At 42.6% G+C, this 24,253-nt stretch overlaps 2 protein-coding genes across 9 annotated transcripts in view; one reads left to right on the top strand and one right to left on the bottom strand.

The window, feature by feature from the left end:
- Positions 1-3,835, top strand: part of CCNI (cyclin I) — a 33,442-nt gene extending 29,607 nt beyond the window's left edge. For both annotated transcript variants that reach the window (XM_032400589.1, XM_032400588.1), the window contains one exon: positions 2,124-3,835. In XM_032400589.1, coding sequence (XP_032256480.1) covers positions 2,124-2,573 — 450 coding nt within the window. In that variant the 3' untranslated portion in view covers positions 2,574-3,835. The remainder of the gene's footprint in view (positions 1-2,123) is intronic.
- A 4,912-nt stretch (positions 3,836-8,747) lies between these two features.
- SEPTIN11 (septin 11) overlaps positions 8,748-24,253 on the bottom strand; it is an 88,243-nt gene continuing 72,737 nt past the window's right edge. Inside the window, exons 8-11 of one of the 7 annotated variants that reach the window (XM_032400583.1) lie at positions 18,868-19,000; positions 17,342-17,529; positions 11,539-11,603; positions 8,748-9,581 (exon numbers count right to left, since the gene is read on the bottom strand). In XM_032400583.1, coding sequence (XP_032256474.1) covers positions 11,582-11,603; positions 17,342-17,529; positions 18,868-19,000 — 343 coding nt within the window. In that variant the 3' untranslated portion in view covers positions 8,748-9,581; positions 11,539-11,581. Of the gene's footprint in view, positions 9,582-9,668; positions 13,881-17,341; positions 17,530-18,867; positions 19,001-24,253 lie in introns of those variants that run through there. The other 6 variants (XM_032400584.1, XM_032400581.1, XM_032400582.1 and 3 more) reach the window with 6 other exon arrangements.

The following is a 24,253-nucleotide window of genomic DNA, read 5'->3' as shown; positions in this document are numbered from 1 at the left end:
GAAATGTATGTCTTTTTTCAAACCAGTACCATCTATGTGAACTCTACTTTGTAGAATTCTGCTGTGGCATTATGCCCAGTGACCAAGGCATTAGAATATCACAATATTCTAATATTTTACTTTTCTAGGCCCCCAAGTATTAGTCATTTGCTAAGGAACAGTTTGTTAGAGCAGGTGCTTTTCAGAAATAATTTTTATACTCTAGCCTTTTTTTCGCTTCCCAATTTCTGTCTTTCACTTCTCTGACCTCCCTTTTACAAGCTTCTTGAAGTATTGACAAGGGTACCTATCTCCTGAAAGAGCTTTAAAGCCCTGTCCCTCTTCTGTGTTTTTTGTTTCCTTGTTTTTAGCATGGCTCAGCTTGTTCTGCATCCCTGGGACATGATAAGCCCTCGCCTACAGTTGTAAGCTTAATAGTTGGGGACTATCTTTAAGTATTATGAATTCTTTTAAGGGAAAAAAGAAATTCTAAGACTAGCTAGTAGTATTTTACCCTTAGGGTGTTATCTAGTGTCTTTCAAACAAGGAAAAAAATTAGTGAACCAAATGGTAGAAATTAAAAATGGTCATTTCATTTTTGTGTATTGTTTCTGACAATTTTAGGCATTTTAACATTTGTTCTGTGATGATAACATCTGCCTTTCATTCTTCTTTCCACTGATACTTTCCTGGGTAACAAGTAATGAATATTTTTAGAGATAAAAACAGTCTTGTGACTGGATGTGTTCGTTGTTCTTGCAGATCATGCTATTTTCCTTTATTTTCTCTGTGGTATTGCAAACAGTCATGTTGTGTACTGTAGGTTGTATGGGTATGAATAAGATGTGGTTAAGAAATGTCTAAAAATACTTATAAAATACACAAGACTGGAAAGTGGACTGGATAGTTAATAGTCTAAGTAGGCTTCCTGGAGATGGCGGCATTTAGCCAGACCTGGCCGGAATAGGTTATACAATTTCAACAGGTAGAAATAGGATGAGCAGGGATAGAGTTAGAAAGGGCAAGATTTGCACAGAATAGAGAGAGCAGGCCTGTTTGGCAGAAATGGAGAGCACAGTTTGGGATATGCCAGGAAATAAGGCTGAAAAAGGTTGGGGTCAGATTGTGAAGAGCCTTATACCAAGCTAAGGAGGTTAGCTTATTTCTGGTAGGCACTGGGGTGCAGCTAAAATATTTGAATAGGGGAGAAATGTGTTGCTAGGGAAAGTAGGACAGAGAGACTGTCCACAGGGAGGATTTTGAAAGCCTTTCATGTGTAGTCGTTGTGCTAGAAAAGAAACTTAAGGAATAAAGATGAATACGATACAATGCCTGCCTTTTGGGGGCTTATAGTCTATAAAGGAAAAGCTAAATGGTTAAGTAGATTATTTTAATACAATGTGGTGTATGATGACAGGTTGAAATAGAAACAGATGACCCTGGAGTTTGGGTGTGGGGGCCAGGGAGAGTCAGGGGTGGCTTCAGACAGAATACCTAAACTATCCTGAAGGATAAGAAGGAATTAGTGAAACCTCCAAATTAAACAAAAACATTTCTTGTTAATGTTATCAAGCTTGCTGATTTCTACAAAAATATTATTTATCAAAAGTTCTCATTTGCTATTTTAAAAACAAAATAGTTAAATTGTTTTAAATTCTTAGCCAAATCATTGTCCCCATCCCTTAAATTTTTTCATGGCTCTGGTTTTTTCCCTAAATTCTTAATGAATTTTGTGTTTATCTGTCCTGTGTCTTCGTGAAGAGAATAGAAGAGGCAAAGAGGGTGAGGTGAAGGGTCTTTGAAGGGTCTTCTAGACAGAGGGAACAGACTGAACAAAAGTAGATGTTGGATATATACAGTGAACAAAAGAGAATAGTTTGTTTTCATGAAGATGTTCAGCATATATTTGCAAATACAGAACTTAAGTTCCAAAGAGTCTGACATTAGAAGTACAGATTTGGACACATTTCCTAAGAAGATGATGGGTAGGCTGGAGGGATCGATGAATTTCAGATAGAAGGTGTGGGGAGAGAAAAGAAAGCTGGGGAGCACAGAGGGCACAGGGAGGGAAAGTGGCCAGCGAAATGACAGAGTAGTCTGTATTAATTAAATGATCGACTCTGGTTTTTTTCCTCCGGGCCCAGATGGAGAGCTCCCAACTGATCCACTGTCGGGAGCTTGTGGTGCACCACCTTTCTTCTCTGCAGTCTTCCCTGCCTCTAAATTCCGTTTACGTCTACCGTCCCCTCAAGCACACCCTGGTGACCTGTGACAAAGGAGTGTTCAGATTACATCCCTCCTCTGTCGCAGGCCCAGATTTAGATTTCTCCAAGGACAACAGCAAACCGGAAGTGCCAGTCAGAGGTGCGGCAGCCTTCTGCCATCAGCCCCCAGCTGCCCGTGGGTGCAAGCATACCTCTGCTAAACGCAAAGTAGAGGAGATGGAAGTGGATGACTTCTATGATGGACTCAAACGGCTCTATAATGAAGATAATGCTTCGGAAAATGTGGGTTCTGTATGTGGCACTGATTTATCAAGGCAAGAGGGACATGCTTCCCCTTGTCCACCTTTGCAGCCAGTTTCTGTCATGTAGCTTCCAGTGCAAACTAAGGTAGACTACTCTGGGAATGGGAACATGGGAAAACCAGGAAAGGCTATATACAGGTGTATACCTTAGCAGGCCAATTTGAAGTGAGCCAGAGAAAAAGCCCGTTTACTTGTGTGGCAAATTAGAATCAACATCATTTAAGCATTTAAAGACCAAAAGTGTGAAATTCAAAAGATCCAAATTTTTTTAAAGTAAAAAAATATCTTGTAGTGTTTGTCAGTTCCATCCTTTTCTCTGCTAAAATGTAATGGAGATTGACCCATCTCAGATTCATATTCAGTGTTTTTTTAAAGTTCCAAAATTCATAGCTGGCACACACCCTGTCTCCAGCATCCTGATTTAATTTTCCTCGTTTTTGCTTGCTTCTTTAGTGAATACTTAATGAACTTTATGCATGTGGATCTATAGCCTGACTTCCACTGATTAGGAAACCCTCAAAATCATTTTTTAGCGATTTAGTGAATAAATTATTTGTGTGACAGCCATGTTTAATCCAGGATTCAAATTAATCCGAAAAGGGTACTTTAGAATTGCCCCATATGAATGAGAGGTGGTAATAGAAAAAGGACTGGCATTACCACATTGATTTTGTGTTTGTCTCATTTCAATTCTTGGAGGTTGGAAACAAAATTATTGTTTTCATTTTTGTTTATCTTAAATTGGAACTTGAAAGTGGCATGTAATTAGGACACTCTTAGATTTGTTGAAAGCATTTTTGACTTTTGTATAAAAGAATTTGTGATAAATATATCCAGGTGCTCACCAAAGAAACATGTAACAACTAAGGTTTTGGTTTTTTTGTTTTGTTTTTGGTAACTGATCAGTTTTCACTCATTTATAATCAGTAGGAGAGACTGTCTAGATGTTGGGGCAGCTCTATGATTGGGGTCTGTAACGTGTAATAACTGAATTCAGTACCCTAGATTTATGTTAAGCTATTAGTATTTTCTTGATGCAAGTTATTCACCCTCCCTGTATTTCTCTTAATGACTTCTGGATCCTGAGCTCCCTGTGCAGTCTGAAGAAGGTATTGCAGTCAGAACCATGGACTGATGATAAAAGCCTCTGGTAGCAATAAAAGTTGTCCTTAACCTTTGTTATCTTTAACTTTTTTCTGCTTGCAAAGTGGCACAAATTCCTGATTGCTAGACACTGGTATTTCAACTACAGAAATGATAAAAATCCCAAATATATGCCCAAAGAAAATAAAACATGAAAAGGGGATTTAAGTGTGACTGAGGAATGTAGGTTTTGACGTAAGAGTTTTTCTTGTGTGTCCTTTTCTCACCTTCCAAATCGTAACTTTTCATCTGGTGGAACAGTTTGTGAGCGCATGCCAGTCTTTGCATCACATCACAAACTGTTCCAAGATTTGGGAACGAACTTTATGGGTACTTGTCTGGTGTCTCCTGATGCTTAGCCTTTCATTCCATGAAGCCTCCACAAAGGCAAGGGAATAAACTTGATGATTGGGCATAAATTATTCTCTGATCTTCCATTTTAACAGAAAAAGTGCATCCTCTGACTCTTGAAGATGAACTTTAGTGAAGCAGCTAAATATTTTTCAAAGTTACCTGTGGAGAACTGAATATCTTTTCTACAGATGATTTATTAGTGTGTGGGGGGAGGGAAGCACTGAGTGCTCCCAAGTGCCAATAAAAATAAAACCGATTTGTTGGAAATGTTCCTGACACAGCCTTTGGCTTGAAGGAAGCCAGCTAGAGCTTAGCTCTTCACTCGGCCCAGCTGAGGAGACTGAGCTTAACGTTTCCGCCGTTGAGGGAATTAAGACATTGGTGTCTGCTCCCTAAGTAGCAGCATTTCTTTTCTCCTGTTTGTTAGAAACAACATGTATGTGTGTCCTCTGTACTCTACATACCTGGATTTTCAAGCTTCCTAATTTACTCTTTCTGGAGTTCCTGAAATAAAGTCAGTCATGCTTGAGCATTACTGCCCAGAGCACCACAGTGGCCTTTCACTTAACGATGTGATTAAGCTGCTGACTCTTGGCTAACATGGTGAAGAGCTTATCGTCATCCTTAAGGTAGTTTGTACATTTTCAGCTGGAAAGGGAAGGAAGATACTGTGCCATCTGCTCTCACAACCATCCTGAAAGATCGTATCCCTGGTCTGCATTAGCAAGTTGAGGGTTAGAGAATTGTCTAATGCCACATAGCTAAGAATTTTTACCCCGTTATATTTGCTAATGTGAAGTGTTGTCTAACAACTGTTAATTCTGAAGCCTCCAAAATTCTAGAAATTAGCCTTTAAGTTGTTAATAAGAGGAGGTCTCCTATCTATGCTCCATATTAATGTTTTGAGTTTTGGCCACTAGATGGTGCTTCTAGGAAAATAAAGCATCTTTTTAAGTTTCTAGGAAAAATTGAATTACTTAGGCTTACTGTATGAGAATGAGCATTTGAACACTTGTCTTTTGTTGCCAAACGTTAACATCATTTGCAAGTACAAATTCACATCATTTAAGGCACAGGGGACCTGTGTATCTGGGACTCAGGGAAAATGAGCAAGATCTGCTGAGGTACAGGGCAGATTGTGTCCAGATAGGTCTCATACCAAACACAAAAACAGAACCAGTTTTACAAAACTAATCCTAATTTTTCTGAGTTGTCTAGTCCTGTAACATAACCTAGAAATGCAATTGAGAAGATTAGTTTCCAAGTCCCCAAACCTTGCTGCTTTCAGTTTGAGTTGGATTTGACCTAATTCATTCAGACAGAAAAGATGAAGTACAGGCGTAAACAGCATGGGTTGTATCAAGGAATTAAAAGCTTTCACTCCTCGTAATGAGGAGCTTAGTGGTTTTTATGATATACTATTATGCCTAAGACCCATGGGTAGGACAAAGACCTCCCTCTTGCCATCTCTGGATTATTGAAAAGGCGTAATAAGAGGTAACCAAGGATGTCTTACCAGAGAAATTTGGGAAAAGCTCACAACTTGTTTTTTTAGTTCCCAGGAGCTTCTGAGTTAAGGATAAAATGGGAAAAACTGCTCCCGTTCTCTTGACTGTAAAGTACAATCTTCCTAGCGTGTCAAATGCTAGAATCGTTGATCTTACTGTATTACACAACAATAGGGTAGTAGAAAAGTACAGGCCCAGTGAACTGGTTTCTCATTTCTCAGAAAATGTTTTGTGGGCAAAGACACTCTAGAATGAAGGGCAACCTTAAGCAAGCAACCACTGAAAAGCAATTTGGGCAAGGTGGGAGGAGAGGGCTTTTACTTTTCAGAATACAATCTGTCTTTAGCAATTTAGCATAGAATGGGCTTACCTTTTTTGCTCCAAAAATTTGCTGTGTTCATGAGGTAGTGTTTGGCTACATCCCCACCATCTAATGTAGGCCTGGTACAGTATAGAGAATGAAGTATTTGGAAAGGGGGAGAGGCAGAGGGTGGGGAAGGTGGATGGATGGATGTAAATAAAGGGCAAGGAGAGCTAGAACAGCACCTTCACAGTTCTGAAAGCATTGTACAGAGAATGCTTGGTTGAGCCGAACTCTACTCTACTCTAGCATGTTATTCTGCGCTCCCTTCCCCATACACACTTGTGTGTCTGGGTGGGTGGGGGCGGGGAACAGGGACCAACCTCATTATAACAGCCTCTGCCACCTCTGATCTAAGCGCTGTAGTTTTGAAAGAAAGTTTCCACAGTGGAGCCAAAATGCCATTCCACTCACAGCACTGCAGGTAAGTGGTTGGGGGCAGACGTGAGATCTCCATTGTGCCTCACTGTTCCACTGGCCACCGAGAGGTCTCGCTTGTGTGCAGCTACTTGTTAGACTAGGAAGCTGCAAAGGGAGGTGAGTGGATACGAAGGCTCACAATTAGTCTTTTCAAATTAAGACATTAAATCCCTTCACCGGCCAGGGGAGAGTTTCAGCTACTTGCTAGAAACTGATCTGAAAGCCAGATGGTGTCCATCACAAGGGCGAAATGCCATGGTCCCTAGGACTCAAGTACAAGGATCTTCAAAGTGATCCACACTGACATCACTGTCAGTCTCCAGGGTGGAAAGAGGACAATCATCTGCAAAGCAAAAGGTTTTGTGTAGAAACATCATTTAAATACAGTGAAAATTATGTACTGAGTTTTTCAGATATCCACAACTGTTCACTTATAAGCTGGGCCAATAGGCAAAAACCATCATTCACTAAGAAGGAAGTTTCATGTTACAGATACAGTTGATGGGGAGAAAACTCTGGCCAAGCACATTGGGAAGATGACCTGATTTTTTTCTGCCCCACCAGCTCAGCAGATACTGATTCAGAAGACCTCTCCTTTATACACGTGCTGTGCCAACCTCAAGGAGACCGACTAGACTATACTTGTCGCAAGGCAATAAGGCAGTCTATTTCTGAAATCCAGTAATACTTTTTTAAAAGACTGAATGAAAAATAAAAGGCCCATTACCCATGGAAACGGGTTCAGATGACTCAGTTCTTGCTTTTCTTTTCCACAATCTAGCTTGGGATAAGCAAATCATTACTATTGATGATAATTAGCCCTGGGATGGTTTCACAGCTCTTAGTTGGTCAGCCAGGAGAACTCGAGAACCGATCAGTTTTATCAACACTTGAGAAAAGGAACCACCCGAAGTAAAATGCCAAACCTTAACGGGGAGGACAGTGCACTTGACCGGTGGTGTCTGTGATCGGCTTTCCCTGGGTAGTTGAACAGAGGTCAACCTACCTACAGTAACCCGTTCCCCCACACTTCCTCCAACCTGGCCAAAATGGGAGAATAAAAGGGAATAGCAACAATACACATTTCTCTACTTAAAGAAAAAAAAGTGCCTGGTTTGATTTTTAAATATTGCTCAAAACATGTCTTTACAACCTGATGCAGAATTTGTTTTTAAAATGAGTGATGGGGTTAAGTTCATATTAAAATACTAAAAATTAATCCAATTATTGTACTTAGTGCTTACAGTGGTTTCACACAGAAGGGTGTTTGTGTTTGACTTACAAAACTGATACCTCAGGCTCTGGTGTCAGTTAGGAGTTGGTACCCACCCCGTCCGCCCCCAAGCCACCGGTGACGGCACTAGCAGACTTGGACCTTTACCCATTATAATGTAATGTGGAAGGGATGGCTCTTGACGCTTCTCTTTTGAGCATTTAATGGCTCAGATGAACCTGACTTTATTGCATTTAATTACAGTATCTTTCTAAGAAAGAAAGCCTCTTGCCAGCAGAGCTCATCCAATTGCTCTAAATGACCTCTTTCCAAGAAGCAAGTGACTCAAGAGGCAGGGACTGTTGCTTCATCATTTCACCTTTCAACGGAAGCAGATGTTACCATTCTCAAACAGACGGGAACACTCCTAAGGATCTCTACCAAACACAACCCATGCCACCAATAGTATTTTTATGGTCTTCCTAATATGAGGTTGAAAAATGATGGAAAGAAGCAAAGACTATCAACAAGTAATGAAATTATAAAGTAACTTAAAATGCATGTTCATGCTCTAAAATAGAACTGAATTTGAATGAAAGTCATCCCTTGATTATGAAAACTGCCCCTAAGAGGTGACTGCTAATAAAGTTAACAATAGCCCGGCGTTGATCCAGTCCCTCACAAATGGGTCAACATTAAAAATCACAGCCTCAATTGCCAGAAGTGTGTGTGTTTGTACGTTGGGTGTATTTTAAGTGAATTCCAGCAAATTTATTTTTCACAGACATGGTAGAAAAAGCCACCCAGGTAACTGAGAAGACAATGTGGAGCAGAACCATTGTAATGATGCTATTGTCTGGGACAGGTTATATACTTTCCTGGGGTTTGTTCCCATGGTCCGGGATATAAAAACTCTGGAAACAAGGTAAAGCACAGCTTCCAATAAATAAAAAGGCAGGGATGGGCCAGAAAGTTATTTTTAAGGTACCTTTAAGTATAAATTCAGTCCTAGAGGCAGAAAAGTCCTCTACCCAACACTGACACATTTTAAACATGATTAAGACTTATAAAGGTCAAAACCCCAGTGACGGCAGAGGGATTTTTTTGGTTGTATCTGAGATGAGGAGAGATTCTTAAAACAGAATTCTGTGACTAAAACTTCACTTAAATTTCCTCTTGAACTTAAAACTGGCATAATTTTGATACCAAACTAAGTTTGAATAACCAATACATAAAACAGAACTGGCTAACTGGAAAAATTTTTTTTTCCCAAAACAGAATCCCAAACCCAAAACAACTTGTATAAGGGATGCAGGTCACAGAAAAAGAGTTAAATAAAACAACAATGGTTCCTGAATTTAAAGGAAGGATGCCCACTTCTCTCTCTCAAGAGGCGGATGGTCAGCTGAAAAATAAAAACATTGTATCAATAGAACACTCCAAATAAAAAAATTGTAGCCATCTCTGTTCATGCAATATCAAAAGTTAAAAAAAAAATCCCAAACTCCAAAACAACCCATAAAAACTAACAAAAGGAAGGAGAATGTTGCCCAGATCTTATGACCTGATTGATGGTTGAGGGTCCTGATGGGGCTGTTCAGAATGTCACTCATGGGACAGAGAGGTCTGGAGTTAACATGAGATCGAGTTTGTGGACCCTGCAGGTGCTGACCACCTCAGAGTAGGGTATGTGCTGTCTTCAGTCCGTGAGTTCTCGGATTGGCAGCTTCAAGAACATGACAGCTAAGCAAGAGGATCCCAACACATGGCTACCTTGGGTCTTGGCCCAAGTTCTCTTTTTCACTCAATTTCCTTTTAAGCATTATTAAGTATTACTGTTTTTGGTAGTGAAAAGTCACCTTAGTAACCACTACGGGCAGTGGTTTGTAAACAGACATTGACAAATACAAACAGCAAGGCAGGAATTGACCCGGACTTTAAAAGAATAGGAGGCGATGGTGGAAATGAGGTAACTCTTCCCCAGCACGCGTGAACAGACACTCCTGCTCTTCTAATGCTCTATGTCCATTAGGGGGGAGTAGGGCTTGTCAACAGGATGGCTACATAAAGAAGAAGCTACAGAGGAGAAAAAAGAAAGATTCAGATTCAAATTTGATTCTTAAAGTTTAAAAAAAAAAAAAGAGCTTTTCTACAACAACTGGGGAAGAACAGCAGTGTGTCAGTTAGAGGGCTGACTTCCGTGAGCACAGCCAGGGGTGAGCAGCCAGAGGCCAGGCAAGAAGCGGCTACCTCCGCTGGGCCCAGGGGCAGCGCGGCGCCAGGGACAACAGTCGGGACAGGAGGGGGTGGGAATGGGGGAGAAAGGGAGGCAGAGACCACACGTGACGTACAGGACACCGCACGGCAAGGATCTCGGAGCAGGTGCTGCTGCCCGCATGGGAGCATTTGAAATCCCCCAGACAAGGCAGGAAAGCATGAGACTCTTTCATTCCTATTTCTTTTATCCAATACAAGAATCACGTGTACATATGCATACCAAACAGTGACTAAAAAGAACTCACAAGAGGGCACACATTGTTTGGGTAAAAATATATTTTCCCCCACGTTGTGTCTTGGCACTAGTGATATATGCATAGATTACCTGCCCACCGCTCTCTACCTTAACAGACACCAAATTACTGAGCAAGGTGGCTACGTGATTACTTCCTCACTTGAAAAAATGATAGACTTCATATCAATACAATTATTTTAGTTTTTAAAAAAGACAAGTGTCTAACATGCAGCTTACATATATGACAATTCTGCATTAACACCAAAAGTAGATACACAACACTTTTAGAAACACATTGGTTATTTTCAAACAGCAAAATGACAATGGTCTACAACTACAGTTTAAGGCATATCAGCATATTTTAAAATTAAGAAATAGACAAAGTTCTAATGCTGTTCACAGCTTTTCATTTATTTAAAAAATTCCCTTCATACCTACATACAATCTAGACTTTGTAGGTCATAATTTCCACTAAAGAGTCATCACATATGTATCCTGTCAGTGGAACCAAGACTTCTGGAAGCTGAGAATTGACAATTTCAGACACTTGCAAATGGCAAAGCAGAGGGATCTGAAAGGACGGTTTGGAAGGACCACACACACACAGTATGACATGGGTTGGTTAACAGCTGAAACCCAGATTCAACAGTCTGGATGTGAAACACTTAGGGGTAATGTCAAGAAAGTGAAGAAACCCAGTCCATTCGTTTGAGGTGCACAAGATATGAAGAATAAGTGTTATTGCTGGTGAGATTACAAAGCAGAGAAGGAAGATAATAAGTAACCTGTGCCCAATGTGACATTAAATGTTCCCCTGGTTGAGATCCCCTTTCTGGACAAAACTTTGACCAATTAATAAGGAGCCTAAGCTGGGAAAATATAGTCTCTAACTGCCAGTAAATTCTCGTAAATGCCTTTCTGTCATCCTACCGCACATACAACCGTTATAGGGACCTAAAATCCAGAAGCAATGGTCATTATTGTTGAACAGAAGATATGGGGAGAGGCCAGCTAGAACTGTCTGGCAAAAAAAAAAAAAAAAAAAGAGGTGTGTTCACTGCCAGCAGTTAGCAGGAAGGAAAGACCATTAAACCAAGATCAGCAAAAAATTAAGCAATCATAAAGGCAACCTAACATAAAAAATATTTCCCTCTTGGTTTTCTCCAAAGAAAGGTGGTAGTTTCTTATTCTAGCTTTACTCCATAGTCAGAACCAAGGACCCTCTGTAATATCCAGTGATGCCCACAAGGCTGTGTGGAATGTAGCCTGGGAACAATTTCTGACTCCCATATTGGTATCAAGGAAAAGTTGAATTTGTATTTATCGTGGGAAAGGTACAAATGTGGCTATTTTAAATATATTTAGTGTTTTCTTTTTTTCTTAATAAACAAAGTCTACTGAAATGAAAACCTCCCTACCTCCCTCCAAAAAAGGGGGGGGGGGAGAACCCATCTATCCCATTTGTTTCTCTAATTTTAAAAAGTCAGAAAGATCTCAAAGTTTTCTTACTACTGTACTTACATGCAAAGGCGAAAGCACATCCAATTAGATTTGAGGGTATCATTTATTCCGTGCAGAGCCAAGGACTACTGTGAAAAAAGGCACAGATACAGAAAGAAGAGAAGGGCAGCAACAACAAACCAAACAGGGCCAGGGAATGGGGGGTAGAAAAAGAGTTCAGAAGCAACATGTTAAAAAAAAAAAAAGAGAGAGAGCTTCTAGAACTTTCTTTTGATTTTTTATTCCCTGACTCTCCATATGGTTTATTTTGTTGTGAAAATCTTCACGGGGGGAAAAAAATCAATCAGTCAACAATCTTGGAATCAAAAAGTCAGCTGGATGCCTTTTGCAGCTAGGCTCACTGTCAAAAAGGCTTTAGTGATGCATTAAAAATGATAATTTTAAGTGACCGTTTTTGGAACTTACAAGTATATTTTCTGTTACAAGGCACAAAAATGCTCACACAAGCAGCAGTTGGAACAAGCATACAACACAAGTATTCAAGCTTTTGTCTGGTGCACAGCGTATGAGCAAATTCAGCCACGGTTAGAATTGGCATGCCGTCTAGTATTTGGCTGTTCCACAGCTAGCTCTGGACTAGAATCATTAAAAAACAAAACAAAACAAAAACATTAGTCCAGTAGCTCCTAAGCCTGTCTTTATACCACCACTGCGGCTTCCAGTTTGCAGGTTCTAGCCCAGCCTGGTTTGGCCTTCAGTGAAACAATCTTTACTTCACCTAATTAGGTCTACATCAGTTCATGGAAGACCATAACTTCTTTCCCCTAAAAGTATGGTTGAGGATGAAGAGAAGGGAAAAAAAGGAATCAACTAGAGACTTATTAAAAAAAAAAAAAAAAAAGGTATGTGTGTGTTGGTCAGGGAGATATAGTATATCCTGTCCTATTTACCTAACGTATGACTAGTGAAGGCCAGGAGGAAGCGAGAGGTGGCGTTCATGAGAAATATTATTCTTTCAAGTAAGAAACAGGAGACTACAGAGTTAGAAGGTGGGAGGCTCTTGTTAGTAGAGGTGAGAAAAATCAAGAAGATGAAAGGATAAGCCTCACAAAGGAACAATACAGAAAAGAGATTAAATATGCCCCCTCCCACACAAATGTGGTATGGAGTCTGGGTCACGGCGTTTGGGCTGGCCCTAATCCTTGTTGATGGGGCGATGGGCTCGTAGCGCTAGTCGGGGTGAGGAAAAAGGTGAGAAGATTCCTTCAAGACAACTGGACTTGAAAGACTAGCTGTTCTATTTCTTCTTCCCTTTACTGCCATATACGAGAAGGAGACTATGCAAGGAAGCTGGATGTCAGCTGAACTTCTACCTTCTCCACTCATGGGTTTGTGTTATGTTCCTCCCCATTCCTACCTGAAACTGATGAGGTCCTCTCTCAGAATTGGGGCTGCAGATGATATACAGTTGATAACAAATTTTCTAGTTGAAATATTTCTGAAAATTTTCTCCTCATGATTATTGAAAAGCATTAGAGGTACTGATGTCCTAGAATCGGCCATTGCCCACGGAGAGTATGAAAGAATGCTTATTGTAAGCAGTAGGGAGGCTGTGGAAAGCCTGTCATCTTTAGTAGAGGATGCTTCTCTGAGGCCATGTTACCTGACCTGACCTTGAAGATCGCTGACTAGGACAGCGTCAAGGTTGTGCTGATAGAAGGGAACATAATCAGCTTTCTCATTACGGTCCAACTTGGCCAGGATTGGAGAGACATTTTTAAAGCCGTAAGAGGGTACGGTCTGAGGAGACCCACAACACAGGTCAAATAATGTTATTATAATAATGAAAAATCCACGCAAATGCAAAAGTCCTAAAAAGCTGACCCACCATTCTGCCTACGTAGGAAGCTACCTTGGTTTGGGCCAGGTATGGAGAAGAGGCAGAGGGAATTCAGGGCCTCTGCCCCCATGGAGATGAGAAATCAAGAGAAACAAACTGTTGTCCTGGGTATTCGGGGCTATGGTTCAGTGGCTGAGGCGGTGAGTTCTCCCGACAGACGTACATGGAGCCACTGACCCTCCATCCCTCGGTCCAAAGCAACACACAAGCCACAGGCCTGCTTCCTGCTGCCACTCCGAACAGGCATAAAAGGCCAATCTGCTTTCCAGAAACAAAGTCCAGCTGCACATAGCTTTTGGTGTTACTCTCTTGCTCTATCATTTTCCACTACCCAACAACAGTCAGCAAAATGGGTTAATAGTTACTGGTGTCTGGGGAAGGGTAAAAAAAAAATAAAATAAAATAAAACAAAAGGACACAGATGGCAGAGATACAATATTACTGCAAAAGCAGGTGAATGCGGGACCATCCTTGGCTTGCCAGGCTTTATGTGAAGCTTGCACTGCAAGTTAAAAAACAAAACAAAAAAGTTAGAAATAATAATAAATAAAAAAGAAAGGAAAATTAGGAGCGCCAGCACCAGCATTCGGTGATGGTGAATGCTCATGCAATGATGATGGAATTGACAGAAATTAAAACCACGAATCTGAGTAAGCTATTCTACATGACAAGCAAAAGCAAAATTTTAATACTGAATTAAAGAACACATGGTTAGTTTCCATTTGCATGTAATTTAGAATTTATGAGTGACTTCTTGAAACCACTCCATGTTATCGTGGAAGGGTTTACTGTTTGATGTTCATTTTCTCAAATAACATAAAACATTATCAGATTTGGGCATCACATCGGTGCTGAAGAAGAGCCGCATCTTTCCATTTCTGAGTGGCTGGAGTCAGAGAATAAATCTACAATAACGTCTTTGAACAGTTAGCTCGGGGACTGGAGTACAGTGGGCGGAGGACATGCTCTGACGTGCTTGCGAAGGGGCGCAGGCCCGTCACGCCGCCGTTCCGGCCGCCGCCGCGCGGGGGCGCCCCCTCGCTCAGGTGGAGTGCAACACCCCACCCGAGAGCCACACGCCTCACTTTAGGCGCGTCCGCACCATGCAACCTCATTCCTTAGCGAGGATCAAAAATAAAACATGAGCGGCTGACCGTATAAATTGTAGTTATCGGATGCCGGAGACCGTTTTAAAATGATGGATTTTAAGACCTCTCGGGATGGATGAAGCGTCACCACCCAGGCCTCCTGGCAACGGTGCAGAGTTTTCGCAAAGGCAGAACGCTGTCCCCTGAACAACTTATCCCGGGCAGGGCCGCACGGTGGCCGCCGTGAACAAGGACGGCACCCTGCCGGCCGGGGAGGCCAGGAGGCGGGGCTGGCTCGACTCTGCCTGTCACCTTAGGAAATGCTACGGGCTTTCAGGCCACTACGGGTCAAGAAGCATAAAGCCTTACCTACGTTAAAAAGGGAGCGTGTCATTAGAATAGAAAAACAGAATTTAAAACTATTAGAAACACTAAGTTCATTTTCCAGGCGGAAGCATAGCAAGTGCCTACATAAGCATATCTTTTTAGAACAATTTTCTCCCTGAAACAAAGCCAGCTCCTAAGGGGCACGTATGGTGACCCCGGCATCTCCTCCGGCTACGTGAAGAGGCCAAGAGTCTCCCGTTTGTTTTCAAAGTGCTGCCTGGTGACTTTCTGTGTCATCTCTAGCCCAAACTCTCCCGGGGCCCTAAGGGGCGGGGGCGGGGAGGGGGGGCTCTTTAACTTTTCCACCTCAGCTCTGCGACTGGCAGTTGCTTTCAGTGTTCAAATGGGAAAGTTGTAGAAAAGGTTAAGAACCTACCAAAAAAATATGTGCCATTGTCAGGTACAAACCCTGGTCACTACTTGTGCACCAGATGAAGTCCAATTCTATTAATAATACATGAGTGTATAAATAAGGCTAAAATAGAATTTACACATACTTCATGTAAACATGAAAAGCATTATACACCGCTAAGGCCCAAGGTTGGGACGAAAATAACCTAAAATGATCAAAAGGGCAAGGAGAAACCTCCCTACCCGGGGAAGCCTGTCACTACATAGACTTTTGTCCAACGGAGGCACAGTGCGGATCAGCTCGTGGAACTTGTGTTGCTTAAAGGCACATCCAGGCAACGGGAAACATCCTCGGAACGTTGCTGGTCTTCTATAAACATCTTTAGTTCTAAAACATGTACCTTTATGCACATTAGTGCTTCAGGGTAAGAAAAACTTGACTTTGGGTTTCCTAAGCTGTGAGTCAGCAGCTTTTTCTGTGTCATCCATTCCTACGTATGTGGACCCGCGTGTGCGTGTACCCACTCACACACACACACTCACACACACACCCACACACACACGCACACACACGCACACACATTTTTATCTTGGGTTAGTTAGGATCAACAAGGGTATGATGCCAAATGACTTCCCTTTCGTCTTCACTGGAAGAGTCACGAATCTCTTAGTCTCTGTGCGGGGAATGTCACTGGAGTGACAACTGCTCTCCCGACATGCACAGCGCTTTCTGGAACTGGATTATAATCCAGGCAGTTGTTACGCTCAGACTTAATCTGGCATAACTAAAGTTTCAGCCCTTGGAGTCCTTGATCCCTTGGGTCTGTACCAACCCCATTAAAATCACACCACACCTACACCAACTACTTTCCATTGCTTAGAAAATGTGCTTACTTCTTTGCTCTCTTGACACGTTTTCTGCCGTCTCAGAGCTTGGAAAGTCCAAGTTTGTTAGGTAGAATTTAAAACCTCTCCGTGCGTCCCCATAGTAGTGCACTGTGATTTCTGCCACAGGCAACGTGAGGAGACCGGGCAGGGGCGAGTGTGCGTGCTCACCCCCACCCCCTGTGATGGGTCTCAACTGTTGTGCAGATCCACTCCGGTCTGTGCTACTCCACAGGATTTAATTCTCTGCCTAGTTGACTACCAACAGCTTTACTGTTTACTTAATTGTCAGCTTTTCCCCTAAAACCCTGGCACCTGAGGGTAAAGAGTAAGGATCCTGAAACACGTCCCGAACTGCCGTATTGCTGCCCCGAGAGCACCCCATGCTCAACAGACGCAGGAGGGCAGCGCCCGCGGGCTTGCCATCCAGCCGCCACAAGGGTGTTCCTAGAAGGGACCGTACTGCGCACTGTGCTGTCAACCCTGCAGCGATTGTCCTAGCACTGCATTCTCTAGTCATTAAGGAGATCTGATGCAGCACTTCAAATCACGAGAGAATCTCAAGGCAGGCCCAACTCTCCCACTGGACTCAGGCGGCCACTACTGCAGTCGTGCTAGGAAGTGACTAACTGAAGAGCAGGACCTGACCCTTTGGCACATTAAATCAAGGCCATAGCTTAGAATATTCTTTTGTGTGCTCTGAGGATGGGTGGGGGTGTCTTAACAGAAAGGGTATTTTGATCCCATTTCCACAATGAAACGGTTCACCATCTCGTTGAATTTAGGGGGAACTAGGTGGCCACTAGCAGTTTGTCCCAATCTTCCACTTTGGAGACAAGACTTTCCGTGACTGGCTGATCAAGCCTCGCAACACAGAAGAGAAAAATCTTAACAATCATCATTTTAGGATGCCCTTCGCCAAGAGTCATGAGGATTGTCTCCAGAGAGTAGTGAAGAGAAACAGACTGTCTTCTCCAGAGTCCTAGTGTTGGTGAAGAAGATGCCACTGGAGACGGCAGGTTCCTCCAGCCCTGATTGCTTGGTCGTGTGGTCAAGTTTTATAAATTAATGTTTGTGTACCCTTTACAAATACTTTAAAAACCTGTATCATCTTCCCTGCACTGTAGAGAAAAGACTTGCTTTTATCTTTCTGGTAACAGACCAGTTTCCAGTCTGTAAATGGGAAAAGTAGAAACATGCAAGAGGAATAAATTGTTAGAGGGCCCCGAAGCATGGGGGGACACCCGCTTACTTTTTCTTATCCTTGTCTTTCTTGGTTTGCTGGGCCCCAGACTGCTGTGCCTGGGACTGTAGGAGCTGAGCGGCTGCTTTCTTCTTCTGGAAACTGTTCACCTCCTCCTCCAGCTCCTTCTTCTTGTCTTCCACTTTCTTCTTCTCTTCTTGGTGTGTCCGCTTCAGGAGGTCAAACTTCTCATGGAGCTGGAGAGGAAAAGAGGAGGGCAAGCTGGGTGAAGGGAGGGGAAAGTTACTGCTGAAGGTCACGTGGATCCTTTCAAAATCAAAGCATGCTCCGTGCTGCCAAGCTGCGTCAGTCCCACAAGGGCAGCAGCATCTGGCAAAGCACAGCCCGGGGAGCCCTACTACGTGCCTTTGAGACTTGGACGCATTGGCGCTGAAGGGAATCCTGTTCATTCTTACTGACAATAAAATACATATTCATTGTAAGAAGCATAAAGAAGAAAAAAATTATCCATGCTCCTAATTGGCAATTTACCCGAGTGGTAAGAGTAGTTCTTTATTTCTGGTCCTTTTTCAAAATGTATAATATACATTTACTTACAGACACACGTGGTGACTACAGAGGATACAGGCTATTCAAAGAGTAAGAATCTGTTGGGGAGGTTTCTCGCAAATTTCTCGACAAATCAAATTTAGAAAGTTATCACGAGGCAGAAACAAAAGCAGGGAGGAGGGGAGGAAGGACAGAAAGAATTAAGAAAAAAACTCTTACTAGATAGTTTTAGATTTTTATCCAGCACCACTTGGTACTTATGGCCAACAACAAATAAAGATCAACTTTCCTTTCTCGGCAGCAAAACTCTATTGAGTGCTTAGCTATTTAAATAACCACTAAATTTCAGTAGTCTTTATAAGGATAAATCAAAAGGGAATGATGAGGAAATTATGTAGACAATTTGGAAATGTACAGAGCTATAGGTCAAGCCCTTGAGATATGCACTTGAGATACTCATTACCTAACATCAGAGACAAATAAATTACTCTCTCTCTCTCTCTCTGTCTCGATGGAATGAGTGCTATAGCAGAAATCCATGTCAACTTCTAGGAAGCAGTTAATGTGGCCTGGTCGTGGGCAATGACAGGCAGGCACGAGGACATGCCCGCAGAGGGCCCCTCCACCGTTTAGCTCACCGAGTTGGCTGACAGACTACAATAATAATAATAATGGTCCCAGAATCCCAAATCTTACATTGCAAGACTTACAAATTGAGGAAATACGGAGCTACAGAGAACACGGGACCACACCTGGAGACCTAAGGTCTAGTTTTAGTTTCAGCTCTGCTACTTACTAGGTATGTGACTACAGAAATCATTTAACCTCCAGGCCTCTCAGTTTTATCATCTGTAAAATGGGGATAAGAATACCTAACCTGCTTTCCTTACCATGTTAGCCTGCTGCTCACGTGATAAGATACACGCAGAAAGTACTTAGGAGAGCATGAAGTTCTAGAAAATGTGACGTATTAATAACACACCTCGCTTATTTGTCTCTGCCCTGAAGGAAGACAGATGGCTTACCTCTTTCTCTGCCTCTTTAAGTTCAGCTTCTTTCTCCTTCACTCTCATCACAAACATTTGCCTCATTTCTTCTTCTTTCTTCTGAAGTTCTCCCAGAAATTCATTTCTTTTTGCTTCGTAAGTCTCCTGAAGACTATTCAAAAGCCACAAACCAAGGATAGTGTTGTGAAGTTGAATAGGAAATCTCAGCTCATATAATTTCTACTCATTGCTTCCAAAAAAATAGATGAGGCTGCCACTTACTATGTTAAAGGACACATAAAATGGCACACCATCTTCTTTTTAGTTATGCAGGGATCAGAAAGACAAGCACATCGAGAACCGGGGATGAGTCAGTAGGTACGCGGTAGCACTACAGGCATGTCTTACTGGCCATGCTTACCCTGTGTATCTTCACACAGGGAAAGCCTGGCTTGGGCTGGCCCGTATCTTCCAGATCAGCAAACAAGGCAGACACCAAGTAAGAGACTTTTAGGAGACGAAGTCAGCATAGCATAGGGAGAGAATGCAAAGGCACTGGAGCCACACGGGCCAGGGCCTGGACTCTGGCCACAGCAACTTACTGACCAATCTTGGGAAGGGCACAGTCCCTAAGCCTCAGTGTTCTCTGTCTAAGATGTGGACACAACAGCACTTACCTTCTAGGGACAGGACTGTGGGAGTTCCATGGGGGCAAAGTGAGGAGAGCATTCGACATACCCTCTGTGGCAAATACTACCCTTCCCCCCCATTCACCTCCCTGCAGTCCCCAATTCAGAAAATGGATTCAGTGAACCATCTAAAGAGACAGTGGTATATCTAAAGATATTACAGAAAATTGCTACTTCAAGTTATATTACCAACTGTAAATAGAGCAGGCAGGAGTTTTATTTTTATCTTAAACCCCAACCGCCTCCTGACTCTCTCCGGAACTTTGAGCCCAATATTTTAAATCAAATGCCAGACTCTGCTTTATCTCTAAGTCAGAACAAATACATTGACAGAAAAATTGCCTTTGGTAACACAACTTAAGAAAACACACCCCCATATCCACACCTACACAAACAGAGAAACACTGGCTGATATTTGATAAGGTGTTATTTCTATTTCTCCCTTGCAGTTTCCCTAGAACAAGACTTGTTACAGTAACATGGGTCTGCAGGATTATCCACCTTTACCCGTGGACTGAATTCACCCAAAGTGCTGACTCCAAACTGGAAAGCACGCGTGGATAACCCTGGCCACCATGCAGAGCCACCTCCCTGCATCCACACTTGTCCTTTTAGAAGGAGAAAAAGGACATTCAGGACATTTACAATGTATGTAAATAATTAGAAAGTGTATTCATTAGGATTGCTTATAATTCTGTAATCAACACTTTCATTGGTTGATTAAAAACATGTTCTCCTGGGGCGTCTGGGTGGCTCAATCAATTGGCTGTCTGACTTGACTTCGGCTCAGGTCATCAAGTCCCGAGTCAGGCTCTGCGCTGGGCATGGAGGCTGCTTAAGATTCTCTCCCTCTCGCTCTGCACTCCCCCTCCCCCCACTGCTCATGCGCACTCTCTCTCAAAGAAAAACAAACAAAAAAATGTTCTCCTGTCCTCAAGAATTTCAACACTACCTGTTAATGAACAATCAAGTACTTTGAGCTTCCAGAATTTCATATTATCTTTTGAAACAAAAACAATTTTGGCCAATGTTGACATTGGCTAATATTAATAGCAGTACTTGGACTTGAAATTTAGTCTTAAATTATTGGCACAGAGATATAGAAATGTATTGATAGAACTAATTCATGAATTTGATCTTGCTTGTTAGCATCTAATGAACTCTTCTTCACCTTTATTTAGATCAGAACTGCCAAAAGCAGATGACCTGTCCCTGGTACAAAATTTTAAGGGAAACTTTATTTTATGATAATGAATACAACTGCCAACTTCTTTCTAACAAGAAGGGGAACACCTTTTACAGAAACACTGCCCAACATGTGTTCTGGAGATCACTAGTTTTAAGAGATCTTCAGAAGAGGGGTTCCTGAGGCAAGAGAGTAAAGGGAAAATGCTCTGTGAGGTCTCCTGTTGGGAGAGCCACAAGGCGCAGTGGCTCCCAAGCCCCGCAGCATGTCAGGATGGCCTGGGCATGTTTTATTGGACTTCTAAACAGTTTCCTAACCCCACTCCTGGAGCTGCTGATTCAGGATGGCAGGCAAAGACAAAATAATCTGTATTTTTAAAATGCTTCCAGGTGATTTGATGTAAGTCGTCTGCCAACCACTGCTTGTTTTAAATGCTCTAACAGTCCTTACGTACAAGAACCTGTTTATTAACTTAGAGCTCCCCAAAACCATTTAATCGTGGAAACTTTTTAAGTAACCCACAGAGAGAATTTAGGTAATTTAGGTAATGCTACCTAGAATATGAGAACCCTCACGATAACTCTGCCTTATGCAGTCCCAGCCACAACCTAGCTTATGCTCCGGTTTCTGGAGATATGTTTTCAAACTATGGGTCATGACCCAAGTGAGGGTCTTAACCAATATGTTAAATGAAAAAGTTTAACAGAATAGGATAGAAAATACCAGAATGTGCTGCGAACAATAAGATCAGTTGTACTTCCAAATTTGCACACTGGATCATGATGCAGAACCCATTTATAGTGAAGGTTGCCACCCAAAGTCAGAAAGCCCGTGTCCTCGAAAAAGGCGATCAAGCAACACTACGCCTTGCCAGACAGGCTTGGCCAGGAGACTCAGCGCAGCCTCGGCGTCCGGGCCAGAACAGGAAAGTGGTACTCAGACCATCACTGTGCCCTAGGATATGAACCAGGCTTTGAACTCTGACACTGGAAATGATAAGCAACACTCAGGAAATCATAAGACCCTACTCCAAGGAGTCACAACTACAGAGAGATACTGAGAAATGACTTCAAACAACCACACACTCATGGGGTCAGAGTCCCCAGAAGCCTCTGGCAGTTAGTTGCAAACAAGAGACCAGAAACCCTCACTAATGCTTCCGGTCAGTAAAAACCAGTTGATAAGGAACTGGTTCTGTCAACCACTCACAGATCCCTAACGAGATGACGTCTTTGGCAATTTTTAGCTTTTTCAACTTAATTTTTAATTGTAGTTATTTACACCCTTTTCTCAGTGTGAAATGTGCAATTTTTTCATGAGGTTTTAAGCTGCATTGAAACCACAAATTCTATCTTCTCATTTTCTCACTTTTTTAATTAAGATTTTATTTTTAAGTAATCTCTACACCCAATGTGGGGCTCGAACTCACAACCCTGACATTAGGGGTCGCATGCTCCTCTGACTGAGCCACCCAGGCGCCCCTCTTCTAGTTTTCTTAACAGCCCTACGCAGGGATAGGTGTCACTCACGGAAGTCAAAGGGAAGGAGAATTGAGTACAGGTAGTTCAGTTCAGACTTTATTCTGGTAATTCACACAACATAATTCTCTCTCTGTTCCAATCCCCAGGAACTACCCGGTGAAGGGCATGCCAGAGAAGAACACATCACCAGTGTTTACGAAGCAATTTACACACGAGAATTCATCAATCCTCACAATAACCCAGTAAGGTGGGTATTACTAACTATCCCCCATTTCCTAGATGAAGAAACCTGGATACAAGTGTTAGTCATCTGTCTAGGTCACACAATGAAGAAGCTCAGACAGGAGTTCTGCCCACTACACTGCACAGCTGGTGAACCGAGGTCTACATGTTCCCCTCAAACAAATGGGTCTCATGGACCTGAAAACTTTGTGATCTCTTGAGAGAATGGTGGTTACTAAGCCCTTTTTGTGACCTGACAGAGTCAGGAAAAGGGGGCATTCTGAGATAAGGAATGGGCAGTTTGGACAGGAATTGTTGGGAAAAGGGCAATGGTGTCTCAGGAGAAAAGCAGCAGGAACAAGATCGGTGCGGTCCCCACTTGGGTCCTACGTCCCCCTCCTCTTCTCCAGACACTAGCCACAAAGCGACTGAGGTCAGGGGAAGGGAGACGTGGGTGCAGAGAAGGTCCAGAAGGCTGTAGGGCAGCAGGTGGGAAAGATGGGCCCAGCGGAAAGCAAGCTGACATCTGGGCAGGTACGTACACAGATACAGAGATTCTGCCACAGGACAACTCTGAATTGAGGCAGGTTCAAGGACACCAGCAGGGACGGCCTCAGCTTCACGGCCTCCGATGTACTTCCCAGGCTTTCCTACAGCCTGTTACTGTGCTCACCCTGCTTTTGCTTCACACTGTACAATATATTCAGGTGATGGCTGCCCCTTCCTAGCCTTGGTTTTAGAGGTCACTGTCTGCTTCATAAACACAAGAGGGGCTTGGAGGACAAAGAGTAGACACAGGATGCTCAAAGGGAAGGATGGACTTCACTGTACACCTGCACAGAAAGCCTCTGCTTTGAGAATATACTTATACCCCTCCCAGCTCACCCAAAATTCCCATGGAAAAAAATCTAAGAGCATCCAGGAATGAGGACTTTGAAGATGAAATTCTGGAAAGCCACTCAAATCAGCTGCAGCTTTTGCTTTTCCTTAACTGTGTCATCTTTCAAGCAGGGTCCCCTCAGTGCACCGCCCCCCCTCAGTGTGGTCCGAGGCTCAGAGGAAGTGCTGGGGATGTGGAGATGCCTCAGAGGGAAAGTCTGAGCCCCTTTGAAAGTAGTGGCTCTCGAGAAATGGGAAACCAAGTTGATTTCACCTCCCTATTTGCCAAGTCAGTTGATTCAAAGCCAGTTTTGATGCTCCAAATGATCTTGCTTGCACCAAGATGGACACCTGAGTTTAAATGATGGATTTCTAAGAGGACAAACCATTTCCAGAGTTCCCAGTAACTGAAATGATAGCAAGTATTTCAGAAAGTCTACTTTTCTCTACTTATTTTTTTTATATAGGGAAAAGAGTAAAGGCTTTGGATGTATATTTATAATCTATTCCCCCTTTTCATTATCAAAAAGGAAACCTCAGTCCCCCAATACTTTATTTTTGCTTTTGTTTCCCTTGCCTGGAGACATATCCACAAAACGTTGCTACGGCCAATGTCAGAGAAACTGCCTGTGGTCTCTTCTAGGAGTTCAGGGCTTCAGCTCTCACATTTAGGTCTTTAATCCATTTTGAGTTTATATTTGTGTATGGTATAAGAAAGCGGTCCAGTTTCATTCTTTTGCGTGTAGCTGTCCAGTTTTCCCGACACCATTTGTTGAAGAGATTCTCTTTCCCCCATCGCATATTCCTGCCTCCTCTGTCGTAAAGTAACTGACCATGTAAGTGTGAGTTTATTTCTGGGCTCTCTATCCTGTTCCACTGATCTGTCTATTTTCGTGCCACTACCACAGTTTCAATTACTACAGCTTTGTAACATATCTTGAAATCTGGGATTGTGATACCTCCAGCTT

The sequence above is a fragment of the Phoca vitulina genome, unplaced genomic scaffold (assembly GCF_004348235.1).
Source record: "Phoca vitulina isolate PV1807 unplaced genomic scaffold, GSC_HSeal_1.0 scaffold3, whole genome shotgun sequence".
NCBI classification, from domain to species: domain Eukaryota; kingdom Metazoa; phylum Chordata; class Mammalia; order Carnivora; family Phocidae; genus Phoca; species Phoca vitulina.
The sequence above is the reverse complement of the archived record's forward strand: the minus strand, read 5'-3'. Positions and strand labels throughout refer to the sequence as shown.